The sequence below is a fragment of the Haliotis asinina genome, chromosome 6 (genome assembly GCF_037392515.1).
Source record: "Haliotis asinina isolate JCU_RB_2024 chromosome 6, JCU_Hal_asi_v2, whole genome shotgun sequence".
NCBI lineage: Eukaryota > Metazoa > Mollusca > Gastropoda > Lepetellida > Haliotidae > Haliotis > Haliotis asinina.
This window is the reverse complement of record NC_090285.1, coordinates 54141830-54155600: the sequence shown is the minus strand read 5'-3', so window position 1 is coordinate 54155600 and position 13771 is coordinate 54141830. Positions and strand designations below refer to the sequence as shown.

The 13771-nt window shown below is 40.8% G+C and overlaps 1 protein-coding gene across 1 annotated transcript; it reads right to left on the bottom strand.

Annotated features, from left to right (window-relative positions):
* Nucleotides 1-63: 63 nt before the first annotated feature.
* On the bottom strand, nucleotides 64-13177 carry LOC137287569 (uncharacterized). The gene is made up of 7 exons (XM_067819933.1): nucleotides 13017-13177; nucleotides 8087-8410; nucleotides 7515-7553; nucleotides 3890-4294; nucleotides 3286-3366; nucleotides 2995-3103; nucleotides 64-2680 (listed from the first exon to the last, which is right to left on the bottom strand). Exons 1-7 carry the CDS (start codon nucleotides 13072-13074, stop codon nucleotides 2014-2016), a joined length of 1683 nt encoding a protein of 560 aa, XP_067676034.1. The 5' UTR covers nucleotides 13075-13177; the 3' UTR covers nucleotides 64-2013.
* Nucleotides 13178-13771: the final 594 nt, after the last annotated feature.

The following is a 13771-nucleotide window of genomic DNA, read 5'->3' as shown; positions in this document are numbered from 1 at the left end:
TTCTCATAAAACATGTACATTTTCAATTTGTTTTAAAGTAACATATTACCAAGTTTCACAAGCGCACAAATGACAGTTTATTACATAACTGCAAGAAGAAGAAGTAAACAAATAATGGGAGACTCATACACTTAAGTTGTAATCGTGAAAGTCGAGATAGAAAGGATTCAGTTGTAGACATGCTGATTGGATGTACTGGTTGACAGTGTCTGGCTGGTGTCCTCCCAGTTGTGAGAACTCCCAGTTGTGAGACACATTATTTAATTTAACAACCTTTGCTGAAGAGTACCCACAGGATGTATAGTTATGGGTTAATTAACGCAGAAGACATTGTTCGCTGAAGAGCATTTATTGTTTTCAATAAAGAATGAGTGAGTGAGTTTAGTTTTACGCCGCACTCAGCAGTATTTCAACCATATGGCGGCGGTCGGTAAATAATCCAGTCTGGACCAGACAATCCAGTGATCAAGAACATGAGCATCGATCTGCGCAATTGGGAACCGATGACATGTGTCAACCAAGTCAGCTAGTCTGAGCACCCGATCCCGTTAGTCGCCTCTTACGACAAGCATAGTCGCCTTTTATGGTAAGCATGGGTTGTTGAAGGCCTATTCTACCACGGACCTTCACGGGTATTTTCAGTAAAGAACATCGATATATACAGACATAATGAAATAGATAATCATTTGTAGCAGCCAGGTCGACATCGGTACTTGATGAAGGCCAGGCAAATAATGGTGATGGAAAGAGCAGTCAAAGGTTAATAAATAAGAATGCTAACAAACTGGATTAAAATGTTATGTTCTAATGGCTCAGATAAATATCATATTTCTGTAATGTTATGTACAATTTATATTCTTCAAATGAATCTAATTTCCCATTGTTATCAACTGTCAAGCGTATCGTATCCTATACAGGATACTGGATAGTTTGCTCACTCAATCCGTACCTAGCATGTTTGGCTTAAAAATAATGTACATTTCAATCTCATTTATCAGTTTAAGCAGTTAAACGCTATTACTATATAATGTGTAAGCATTTGTTTGTACCGCCTCATTTGTAACAATTACGTCATTACCGCAAACACTAATTGAAAGAAGTAACAGCTGTACATCCACATCAGTGATGTACTCCACATTTTTCAGAATGAAACGTCTGTTCAGTTACAAAGCTAACCCTAATTAGCTAGGGTTAATCAATTCCATCAGATAGAGGAGGAAAGTGTGTTTTCTTTGCTAATCACCTACTCCACTGTCTCAGAACTGTGAGTCACAACCTGGAGTGGACCGTCTAGTTGATTAACTCATCGTCGGCCGCTGTTATGTAATTGTTTTGATCTCTTTTCGTGGCCATGAGACAATTAAGATCTACGCAATGGAAAAGAAACCGCCATTGATGAAGTCGTATTCTCCGTTAGTTATTTACCAATAACAGCGATCCCACAATAGCAAACAATGTATCTTATAGTGTATATTTGCGATTTTATAGATACCCTCATCTTTAATGTTTCTATATCTTTATATCTCAAAGTATGAGATTTACATTAGCTTTTGTCAGTCGGTTCAGTCATATTGGTTCATATTTCGCTCGATATGTGCAAAACTGCTTTATGCGGCGAATGTTTGTAACTAAGTGGGCTCCGTCTCGATAAAATGAAGCAATGGTGACATGATTGTGTGAAATCTGTAACGTTTCACTCCCAGTTTTTCGTTCGTGTAGAGAACCCTAGCGTTTATATATCCAGTCATATTCAGAGGATGTGACCAACGCGGCAGACCCGTGTGCAACGTGTGTCACACCAGGGATAATCTACAACTATATATAGTCTCCCTGGTCACACAGGTCTTACATGCATGGCCAACGGGTTCTATATGAGTGACCAACGCGACTCAAGCGGGCTGCGTCTCTGGCTTACCGAGTAATTATCACATTGATTCTCCGGTCTCAAAATATGCTTGCATCAAGTGGCTCTACCTGTAACTGGTGCTGGGAGAAATACATAGACAGCATAGTTCAGCATTTTCCCAATACTTCCTCATCTTGTTTAAGCCTTGAGAAGTCCTCGTTGTCGTATGCTTCCCTTTTAGATGCCGTCGTCTTGGTGTGGTTGTAAACGTCATCGTCAGCGACATCCTTCAAACGTCCGTATGTGCTGCCATCTGCCACAGACGTGGTTACATCCGGTCCCCTGGCGTGGTCATACACATCGTCGTCAACCCGCTGGCCAAGTCGACCGTAGACACCAGTCACCTGTTGGACCTTCCCAGTCGTACCCCCATGTGCATGGTCATACATGCTTTCTTCTCCAGGGTCCTGGTTCAGCTTTCTGCACACACCACCCCTTCCAATTCTTGGGTCTGGCTTTGGGGTCCCGACACTATCATACATGCCCTCACCAACAGTGCCTTCCTTTGGAATTACATCAATAGGTCTTGATCTGATATCTTCTCCTTGATGAGACTGGCCCTTAACACCACCTTCAGTCGGATGGTGAACTGATGTTGACGCCATGCTGTGGGAGTTGTGGCCTTTGCAGGGATTGGAACCAGGTGCTTCTTGTCCGTTAAGTCTCTGCTCTGAGGCATCCTCAGGACGAGGTGGAGAAGTAACTTGTACAGTACCCTGACCAGAACCAGCTCCAAGAGTCATGTAGACTGGATTCCTTTTCATTCTCTTTCTCCTACACAAGTATGAGTATGAACAGTTTTAAACAATAAATCTTTGAAGGGCATTCAGATGTGGAGAGCATAAGAAAAGCCAGATTTATGGATGTCAACTTCTTTATTGTTGATGATGAAGGAGGAAGCAAAAAGAAGCTGACATCCATAATTTGGCTTTTCTTAGTTTGAGACAATACTTCCATGGACACTTTCATAATTCATCATGCCATGATTAGAACAATAGGTTTACTTTAATCCAGTCGATTATCTACTTTAAGAAGAGCTCCTGGTACTCAGTCAGAGGAATTTATTATAGATTGAGCTTTGTTTTTACCTTTTACAATACACCACAGCTACCAGAATGGCCACCAGCATAATAAGGATCGTCACCGATGTCACTGCTACTGTCACAGTGGTAGTAGGGAATTTACTGGGTGCTCCTTCTGGAACAGTTTCAGATTACTTGTTGCAGTGTCTTAATTTGTACATGATGTTTTGTAGATGAAAAATTCTCACACACTCGCACGCACGCACACACACACACACAGAGACAGAAACAGAGACACAGAGAGAGACAGAGTACTTTATCGTCATTATCGTCGCGATGACATCACAGAGTATTTACCATCAATATTAGTTGTCGATCTCGGATTACATCTGACCTCCAACTCCGCACTGCCCTCTGCACTGTTATCCCCCGTGTGTCCTGGGAACAACCGTATGAGTATGGTCATGTATGGTATTTGTCCTTAAAACATGTATTAACATCGAATCTCGTGTAGCGAGATACCATTCGGCAGTACTCTATCACTCCCTACTATCAACGGACCTGTGAAGATCCCAGGTAGAGCAGGTCTTCAGCAACCCGTGCTTGCCACAAAAGGCGACTATGCTTGGCGACTATAGGGTGGTCTGGCTCGCCGATGTGGTTGACACACGCCATCGGTTCCCAATATTGTGCAGATCGATGCTCATGCTGTTGATCATAGGATTATCTGGTCCATTATTTACAGATCGCTGCCACATAGTTGGAGTATTGCTAAAAGCAGTACACCCATGACGTACACCCACTGGTCTGCAGTAAACCATTTTCAGATGACCAAACCCAGTCAGCAAGCTTGACAATTCGATGTGTTAAGAAGCCTCTAGTGACAGGCATGGGCTGCTGAGGATCAATATCAGCCTGGTTACCACGGGACTTAAATTCTAAACAAGAGTTTGAAACTCACCATATATGGAAAGCATTGATCCTTTTCCCACATAGGCATTAACCGTAATGTTCATTCTCCATGTACATTCTGATGTCATCTCACAACGCGTCGTGCAGGTGAGACCTTCATCATGAGTTTGGCTGGTACATGCCCCACATTGGGTGCTGGTTGACAAACGATGCATTGTGAGACAGGCAGTCGACCTTACACTGCATGTGCATGTTTGTGGTTCATCTCGGCCGCGAATAAGGTTAACTCTAGGACCTCGGGTAGTGTTTGAACTGCATACATCTATATCAATAGCTGCATGCGGTTGGGGTTGTTTAGTATTTCTACCATAAGTCGCAGGCTTGCTGACTGATGAACATTCAGGCCTGCTCCCTTTGTTTACATCATTCTTGTTGGCTGTACATGTGACCGGATCTGTTTAACAAAAACAAGTAATTGAGAAAAAGTTCCACATCATGAAGCACCATGCAGAGAATAATATTTGTTGCTTTGCAAATGAAACACTTGATAGATCTACCTATTTGAAATTAACAGACGTGAAATCTAGTTTTTGTTGTGTTTTCTTTCATAGTGATATGTGATAATATGCCTTGGTCGGATGTCTCGAAGTTCGGATAGCTCGATATTTTTTCTTAGTCCAATGAATATCGTGACAACGATGCAAGACTTCATTTTACATTCTGAGGTTCACCGTAGTGCTTGAGCATTGCTAAAACAAACACACACAAAAACAAAACAAGATGCTGAGGTAGGAAAGTCATTAGTTAATGATGAAACCTAATGCAATTAAAAATATTCGTTTATTATTTCCAAATATGATCGGTTATTGCCCCCAGTGTTTACAGACGGTAGTAACTGTCAGTAGGGGACATGTGATTTTTGTAGTTTTTGCAGTAACTAGTTGCATGTACTCTCACCTCCTGCCTCTGATTCTCTATTGATACTTGACTATGCGCTACCTTCCCCCAGCTGCTATACTAGTAGTAAGCACCTACAGGCGTAGGCTTTTAACCAGCTGTGAAACCAGCGCCGACCACACGGGTAACATTACACGTTCTCCATTTCATCTTCATTTTACTTGAGGTTTCATTCCCGAATCAGGGCTGGCACAGGCAGTCAGCCTTTCCTCATTGGGATCAGATGCGCCACAATTTATACTAGAGAAAACTTGGTGCAAATGTGTATAACTGAAACAAATATTTGCTTTCTATGCCAGTGTGAACACTAAAGCATCCAACATATATTCATAAAATGTAATCGTGTACAGTAATTTTGGAGAAAGGTTGAAAATTTTATTAATCCCACACTTTGTGATGTTCCCATTTCTGATCAAGACTCTTTTGCAACAGTTCCGCTAGTCCATTGGTAGCGCACATCATCTTGTTAGCCAAGAACTATATTTATACTTCAAGTATAAAACACAATTAACTATCCATAGATTGATTTGTGTACAAAGTCGAAAGAATTATTGATGGTAAGAACAATGATTTCCCCAAATTTCACCCCAAATGGAATGCTTTGAATAATGTATTACAGATATAATCATTCACCTGACACGCTGCAAGGTTATCATAACCGTCATTGGCTAATACAGCGGTTAAACGTAAAACCTGAGTGTGAGTGAGTGTGAGTGAGTTTACTCCAGTTTCACCCCGCTTTTAGCAATTATCGAGCATTACCACGGCGGGGGACACCAGAAATGGGCATCTCACACTAAACCCATTCATATTATATATAGATGATATGCGGCAGTGTTACTCATTCTATACCTATGTTTGAACGGTAATGCATTGAACTTGTTTACATTGAGTAGACCCGTGAAAATCTGGGTTAAAATTAATCTTCAGCAATCCATGCTTGTGGTAGAGGCGACTAACGCGGTCGGTGATCAGACTTGGTTGACACATGTCTTCGTATCCCAAAATGCGCAGATCGATGGTCATGTTGCTGATCACTGGATTGTCTGGTCCAGACTCGATTATTTACAGACTGCCGCCATGTATCTGGTACGTTGCTGAGTGCGGCGTAAAACTAAACTCTCTCACACTGAGTAGGGTCCCTTTAAGTTAGTACTGTCACTGTATTTTATACTGCCATAGTGTTACCTTTGTATTAGCGTATGAACATCATGTTCTATAGTTTTTACTGGCATCACATCCAGTTATTTTACTGATTTATCTGCGGTCCACTGTTTAGTTTCTAGTTGGGATTCAACACATGACCAAGCCCCGATTTCTCGAAACTAACTTAACTTTTTACTCAGATTTCAAACTGAGTTTGACAATTTCTGGGTTCCGATCCACAATGCGTTCATAACATTACGACCTGTCATAGCTCTACAGTTTATCATAGTAGACTAACGAATGATGACACAAACGCTTTGTGGATCCGGAAGGCATAAACCGTAAGTTAAGAATCACGCCCTGATTTTATAAATAGAAAACCATCACAATGCTTGTAGAAAGGAAATTATTCAACAGGATATGTCGAAACACTTCTGCAGTAGTCATATCCTGGCTGACCAGGCACGTAATGTCATATGTTACATCATCTGATGCATTTCTGAGAATATGTGCAGTGGTTGAATATCTGAGAAATAGACAATTTGACTTTGAAACTGTCTTGATTCATACGTAGAGGGCCTTGAACTAAAGTGGGTGAGTGAGTATGGTTTTACGTCGCTTTTAGCAATATTCCTGCAATAGACCTTTCCACGGGGCAGTGCTTCATGCCGCCCTCAGTTAACCCCCTTTGTCGTGGCGCTAGTGTCGTCCGCCATTAAACTGTGGCAAATATCACGGATGGGGGCACCAGAAATGGGTTTCAGATATTATACCCATGTGGGGAATTGAACACGGGCATAGAGACGTACATGAATATCAAACTGATATCAAAACAATGACAGGGTCCCGATCAACAAAGCATTCGTAATATTACGATCTGTTGTATCATAAGCTTACGAATGACGTAACGCTGCCGAACCCTTCATCAGTCGTGACACAGATTCGCCTTTTACCTTATATGATCTCCGTTTCATTTAATGTTCAGTTAAACGTTGACAACAGATACGACTGTCCACATACGTTCTAACCCAACGTGTATGTGGCACAATCACTAATAGAGAGGTGAATCACGGGTCTTGGGATTTCGATGTTTGGTTTTCCAAAACGCTGATAAAAAGCGAAAATCCCGGGTTTAGAAAAGAGAAATTGTACGAATTCGACAATCACAAGCAATGCAGCACATTGTAATTACATTAGGTGCTCGTATGTATGTATGTATGTGAGTGTGTGTGTGTGTGTGTGTGTGTGTGTGTGTGTGTGTGTGTGTGTGTATGTATGTGAGCGTGCATATTACTTATATGAAGCAATCATTACATCACAATGTATCACAATGTATCATTGTTGACATCAAGTTGCTCCTGGTCTTCTTCCTACACATTATTAAAATACTGAACAGTCAAAAGAATTCTTCAGCACAGCGAAGGTGTTGAGAGTACTGTGTGAGCACTGACAGCATGCAGCTTGCCATGAGCCAGTCTCTTCCTTGAGCGTGTTTCGCAAACTCAGTTTGAGACACATTCATGAAAACACTGTCATTCATCAAACTCTAAAACAATAGTGCATTGAATTACCTGTCTGATTACACTGAACTTTGAGGTTCCCATCTGTTGCTGAAACCAAAAAGAATGATTTTGTCAACAATGAATACATGTTGAATAAACTTTGAAATTAAGTGGCAAACAATATTTCCCTTATAAGCTAAGTTAATATTACTGTCGCTTGCATGATGTATTTCGTCCATATTCACTCCAAACATTCCAGTGGCTTGCCATCGACCAGTTTGTTGTGCGGAGTTGCATCCCTTGGTCGTGCCTGAATCCACGTTGGAGCCAGTTAAGCACACTTTGATTAAACTGTCGACAATATGTCCACATTTGTCGGTTTCTTCACAACCATATGAAGCTGGATCACCGTGACAGTATGGCAAGCCAGTTAAAGCCGCGGTGGTTGAGTGGGTTAGATGGCTGACTTTACGCGCTGACGATTAGATGCCTGACTCTGAGAGTGAGCGTTCGAATCCTGGATGGAATAATATATACAACACGGGTAATCCCAAAGATTAGCATGCGATGCTTATGACCTCTTTCTAAACGGCATGCGAAATAATTCAGAATAAGAACTGTTGGGTAACACTAAGTCTTACCTTTCACGCTCATTATAGTGCCATTAATATCGGTCATCGTGATACTAACATCAATACCGCTCTGAAGAAATAATGTCCGTACACTCGATTCTTCCTTCGATTTTACACAATGAATAATGCATGTTTTCGCATCGTTTGGCTCATTCCAGCATTCTTCGCATGTGTTCCCAGGCTCTGTTTTCATTTTGACATTACTACCTGCGGTAATCCTGCAAGTGCAGGAGCTATAGCTTGTGGTGTCCAATGCATGGTGAACGAGGTTAAATGACTGACTCAGACGACTGGTGGGTTTGCAGACATCTATTTCGGAGGGCAGCACGGCAGCTGAAATAAACCCAAACCGTTGAACACTCGAGATAGGTCATAACCAATGTGAAAACGAAAATGATAGGATGTTTTACTGTCTTATGATGATTATCGCGTGTATTCAGAATTGAAACTAAACTTTATTCAGGACTAAGCTCAAAAGGATAGGTAAGGTCTTACATAAATATAGCATCGACTACAGAATTATCGGCCATTATTGGAATTTGTCACTTGTAGACAGAAAGCGCTTTCATAGTGACCTTCAATTTGTAAACGACGTCAATCCAGGTCGGAAAATCATTGCTTTTTAGACATTACATTCATTAGTTCCTGTCTTCCGCGAATTGGCATATTACCAATTTCATGTTGGCGATCAATATACAGTCGAACCTCTCGAAATATCTCGAACTCGGTTGAGACGGATTTTTGGTTGTGCCTCTATCCCTGTCGATTTCCTTATATTTATCATTAATCTTACCTTGATGTTTCATATGCTGAATTGTATTAAAATAGTGGAAAACCCTTGCATATCCATATACACCTTAACTTGATAAAGAGTTCGAAATATATCAGCTGTCTCATGTCAGCGAACTAACTGCTGAAAGCCAGTCTGCAGGAAGAGGACTGCACGGGTAACACTAGTCTGTGGTACAGACCCGGAAACACACATACCCTGTGTGGCCTCCTTTTGTTGTAATTCATTTTATTTATAATAGAAACAGTTAAATATGTTCATTTCAGAAACAAACTGTTAGTCGTTGGGGGAAGTATATGGTTTACTGGTGGGGCTAGGGCCACTGTGTACATAGGTATCACGTCAATCTCAACTCAACTCAACAATAGTGATCGTGGTGTTCAGCATTAAGAAAATATACTTAACCAGGACAAAACTTTCCACCTCCGTATGGAATCGTAAAATGAGTCGATCGAGCGTTTTCGACTACTGTAAATCATGAAATTTTTGCGTCATGATATTTTTGCGAGTGGCGTATATCATGAGCAGTGTTTTTGATTCTCTACCAAATAGTGATGTTTACACTGCCCAAAACGGTGGAACCTTTCACTAACACATGCGAAAGCTGGTCATTTATTCATATGACGGTGCTATTCTCTTGTTTAAAGCCGCACTAAGAATACTCCAGCAGAACGAGCCTGGGGCAGACATAACTAGTGATCAAAAACATGAGTAACGATCTACGCAATGGGGAACTGATGGCATGTGTCAACCAACTCAGCGAATCTGACCACCTGATCCCGTTTTTCGCCACGTACGACAGGCATGGGTTACTGAAGATCAGTTCTAACCACGGGACTATTTTATTCACATTAAAAAGAACTCAGTAAGGAAATGAAACTTTTGAGCATATGTGTATTCACAGCATTCGTTTACGAAAGTATATATGTATGTATTTCTTATCATGCTACTTTCATTTGAGATCAGATAGTCCCCCTCGAAAGAATACACATTAAGTGTAAAATGCTAAAGTGTAAACCATCCACCACCAGACGCAGTTGAACTGCAGTGTTTCCTGTGTTCAAGGTGATATAAATGCATCCAACTGCGGTTTGAACGAGTGAGTGAGTTCAGGTTTCCGCCTTTTAGAGCAGTGTTCCCACAATCCCTCGGTGGGAAACACCAGATATTGTCTTCACACACGTACAAGTACCCATGTGGGGGATCGAACCGAAATCTTCACTTTAACCACTAGGCTACTCCACCGCCACCGGTTACTAAGAACTAAAAAGGACTACTAATATTAGTTCGAAATAAGCGTTGTTCATTAAATACATTTTAGTAAACTATACAGCAAGTGGTTAGAGACCACAAATAGTTCATGATATTCGTCATTTCGTAATGAGCATAATTTAGTGTGTGTAATACTTCCTTCACACTTGAGGCGGAATGACACGGAATGCTGTCGGAATGAACATATCTGGAGATTCCTGGAAATTCGAACTGAATTCTAAAACTTCTTACTGCATTCCGAATGCATGTCAACAATTTGTGTTAATTCTTGTAACATGTCCGAATGTTTTCGAGGTACATTCTAACTTCATTCTACGCATTCCTAGTGCATTCTAACTTTATTCAAATTTTTCTTATTGCATTTTAACTGCACTCTAAATATTCTGGACATATTCGAAGAAGAATAGAAAAGACAAGCCACTTCAAATCCCGTCAGAATGTCTCGAATGCACCTCAAATGAGTCGGAATGTATCTCGATTGCTGCTGGACTTCAGGTCGAATATTTTTCAAATGTATCGGAATATTTCGATTGAAGTTGGAATGCAGCCCGAATGTACCACCAACACATCCTGAATACAGTCAGAACGCCCCGAATGTTCTTCAAATGAGACCTGACGTCATTACAACACCGCCGAATCGTATAAAAGCGTGGCCACCTGTCACGAAATAACATTTTAGAATCGCATTCTTACACACCATGAAATTGTTTAGTTTGACATTCTCTCACGAATGCGGTTGGGATATTGCATTACTTTGCAAATACTTTTTTCTAGCTGATTCTCCTTGATCCCTGTCAATTTGAAATGTGAAGTGTGAAGGATCCTTACAAGATGTGTAACGTAACAGCTCATTCAAAACGTTAACGTATCACCTTCATTATTGAATCTAATCATTCAATATTTCCTCCAATGATTTTATCAAAAGCACTTGCTTGTAAAAGGGGCAGCGCTCGCTCGTCATGAAGACCCGGGTTCGATTCCCTACGTGGGTACAAAGTGTGAAGCCCATTTCTGGTGGCCCCCGCCGCGGTATTTTTGGAATATTGCTAAAACCAATGTAAAGTCATACCCACTCACCGTTGTTTGTTTATACCCGAAAAGGGATTGTATTCTGTCGGTTTTTGTTTTCCAAATATTAACCCAAATAGACAAATGACGGAGAAATGTGACTGAGCCACACATACGACCCTTAGAATAAAAGGAATGGATAATCTCAGTAATCTACGCTGCTGGCATTTATTCGCCTTTCATGATAGTGCGTATGTCGTTATTGGCACAGCGGGTGCTTATTATAACATAATGTGACATTTGATATACGCTACGGCCATTACATACTTTCTCGTGCTCTAGCCAGGTGTTAAGGTCTAAAACGTAGTCAACAGACTTATTGAAAGAGTGAGTATGCTCTAAAAATATTTTATTCCAGACAGACCCAGTCAGATTTGACTTCTATCGACCTTTGTGGCATTTTAAAAAATGACCGTCATTCAAATTTCAGTGCGAAAAATAAGATGTCGAATAAAACAATGGTAAAGACACATATCATTGAATGTGTTTACCTATGTCATGCGTGTCATTCATACATTTAAACTCAACTTTGTTAAACTTTGAAACTGCTTAATGCATTCAGCAATGCACATACCAGTACGATCATATCAGACATTTTAAATGAAAGCGTTCTGAAGAGCTTCTTGCAGTACTGCAAGAACTACTTTTCCTACTGCTAGAACTACTACCCCTCCTGCTACAACTACTACTACTACTACTATTGCTACAACTACTACTCCTACTGCTACAACTACTACTACTACTACTACTATTGCTACAACTACTCCTACTGCTACAACTACTACTCCTACTAATGCTACAACTACTCCTACTAATGCTACAACTACTACTACTAATGCTACAACTACTACCCCTCCTGCTACAACTACTACTACTACTATTGCTACAACTACTACTACTACTGCTACAACTACTACTCCTATTGCTACAACTACTCCTATTGCTACAACTACTACTCCTGCTGCTGCAACTACTACTCCCACAGCTACAACTACTATTCCTGTTGCTACAACTACTACTCCTACTGTTACAACAACTACTTCTACTGCTACAACTACTGTTACAACTACTACTCCCACATCTACAACTACTACTCCTACTGCTACAACTACTACTCCCACAGCTACAACTACTCCTACTGTTACAACAACTACTTCTACTGCTACAACTACTGTTACAACTATTACTCCCACAGCTACAACTACTCCTACTGCTACAGCTACTACTCCCACAGCTACAACTACTCCTACTCTTACAACTACCTCTACTGCTACAACTACTGTTACAACTACTACTCCCACAGCTACAACTACTCCTACTGCTACAACTACTACTCCTACAACTACAACTACTCCCACTGCTACAACTACTACTCCTACTCCTACTGTTACAACAACTACTTCTACTGCTACAACTACTCCTACTGCTACAACTACTACTCCCACAGCTACAACTACTCCTACTGCTACAACTACTACTCCTACAGCTACTCCTACTGCTACAACTACTACTCCTACAGCTACAACTACTCCTACTGCTACAACAACTACTTCTACTGCTACAACTACTCCTACTACTACAACTACTACTCCCACAGCTACAACTACTCCTACTGCTACAACTACTACTTCTACTGCTACAACTACTCCTACTGCTACAACTACTACTCCCACAGCTACAACTACTCCTAGCTACTGCTACAACTACTACTCCTATTACAACTACAAGAAGTAAGACTACTACTGAAACGAATTAAGAAGGCAACAACCTGGATCGTGACTGGCCCTGTGTAGATGTATAGATACATACCTGTATGTGATGTGACGAGAAGAGAAGACAATAACGCGAGGAACACTGACGCAAACATCTTTGACACTGTCGGCTACAACAGTCAGCATCCCAACTAATTTCTTCCTGGGTCAAACATTTCCTTCGGTGGTACTGCATACACTACTGTCTTCATGTCGTATGCGTAATCGTTCCTGGCCTGAGCGTGATGAGATCTCATAAGCTTATAAAGCCGGAAATCCATGTCTGTTCGTTGTTTAAGGCTGTACTATACAAGTAAAAACATGCCAATTCTTACAATTCTTTACACTCTTTTATGGTCGATTTTTCATTCATTCAGTGTTTCGGTGCCATATGAATGTCTGCTATAGCTTGTAACAAGCTACGTTAATACATAGTTAGGATTCGAACTCTAGGTCAATGTATCCTGGTATAATTATGATTGAGGCAACTCTACACGGCGTCATGTACGTCCTGAGGTAGTTTTACGTGTTTTACACTATTTAGTCAGTATGTCTATTTGAAAAAAAAAAAAAATGTTAGTCCGATCTGTCCTTTTAGACACAATGCTCATGCTTCACTGGACTGATCGCTGGATAGTCCGATCCAGACTCATTTATTTACAGACCGCCGCCTCATAGCTGGAATATTGCTGAGTGCGACGTAAAACTAAAGTCACTGTCTTTCAGACATACATTAACGTGTTGAACAGTATTTCCAGAACACAGATTATTTTTGGCCTGAGTGGGTAAAACCTTCTCCATTACTTCTAATAC

Bases quoted from the DNA above. Each gene is read 5' to 3' on its own strand.
- LOC137287569 (XM_067819933.1), bottom strand. From the start codon at position 13,074: ATGTTTGCGTCAGTGTTCCTCGCGTTATTGTCTTCTCTTCTCGTCACA. The intron at 8,411-13,016 runs GTATGTATCTAT...GGTTTATTTCAG, and splicing joins TCTCGTCACATCACATACAG to CTGCCGTGCTGCCCTCCGAA. The intron at 7,554-8,086 runs GTAAGACTTAGT...TTTTGGTTTCAG, and splicing joins CACTATAATGAGCGTGAAAG to CAACAGATGGGAACCTCAAA.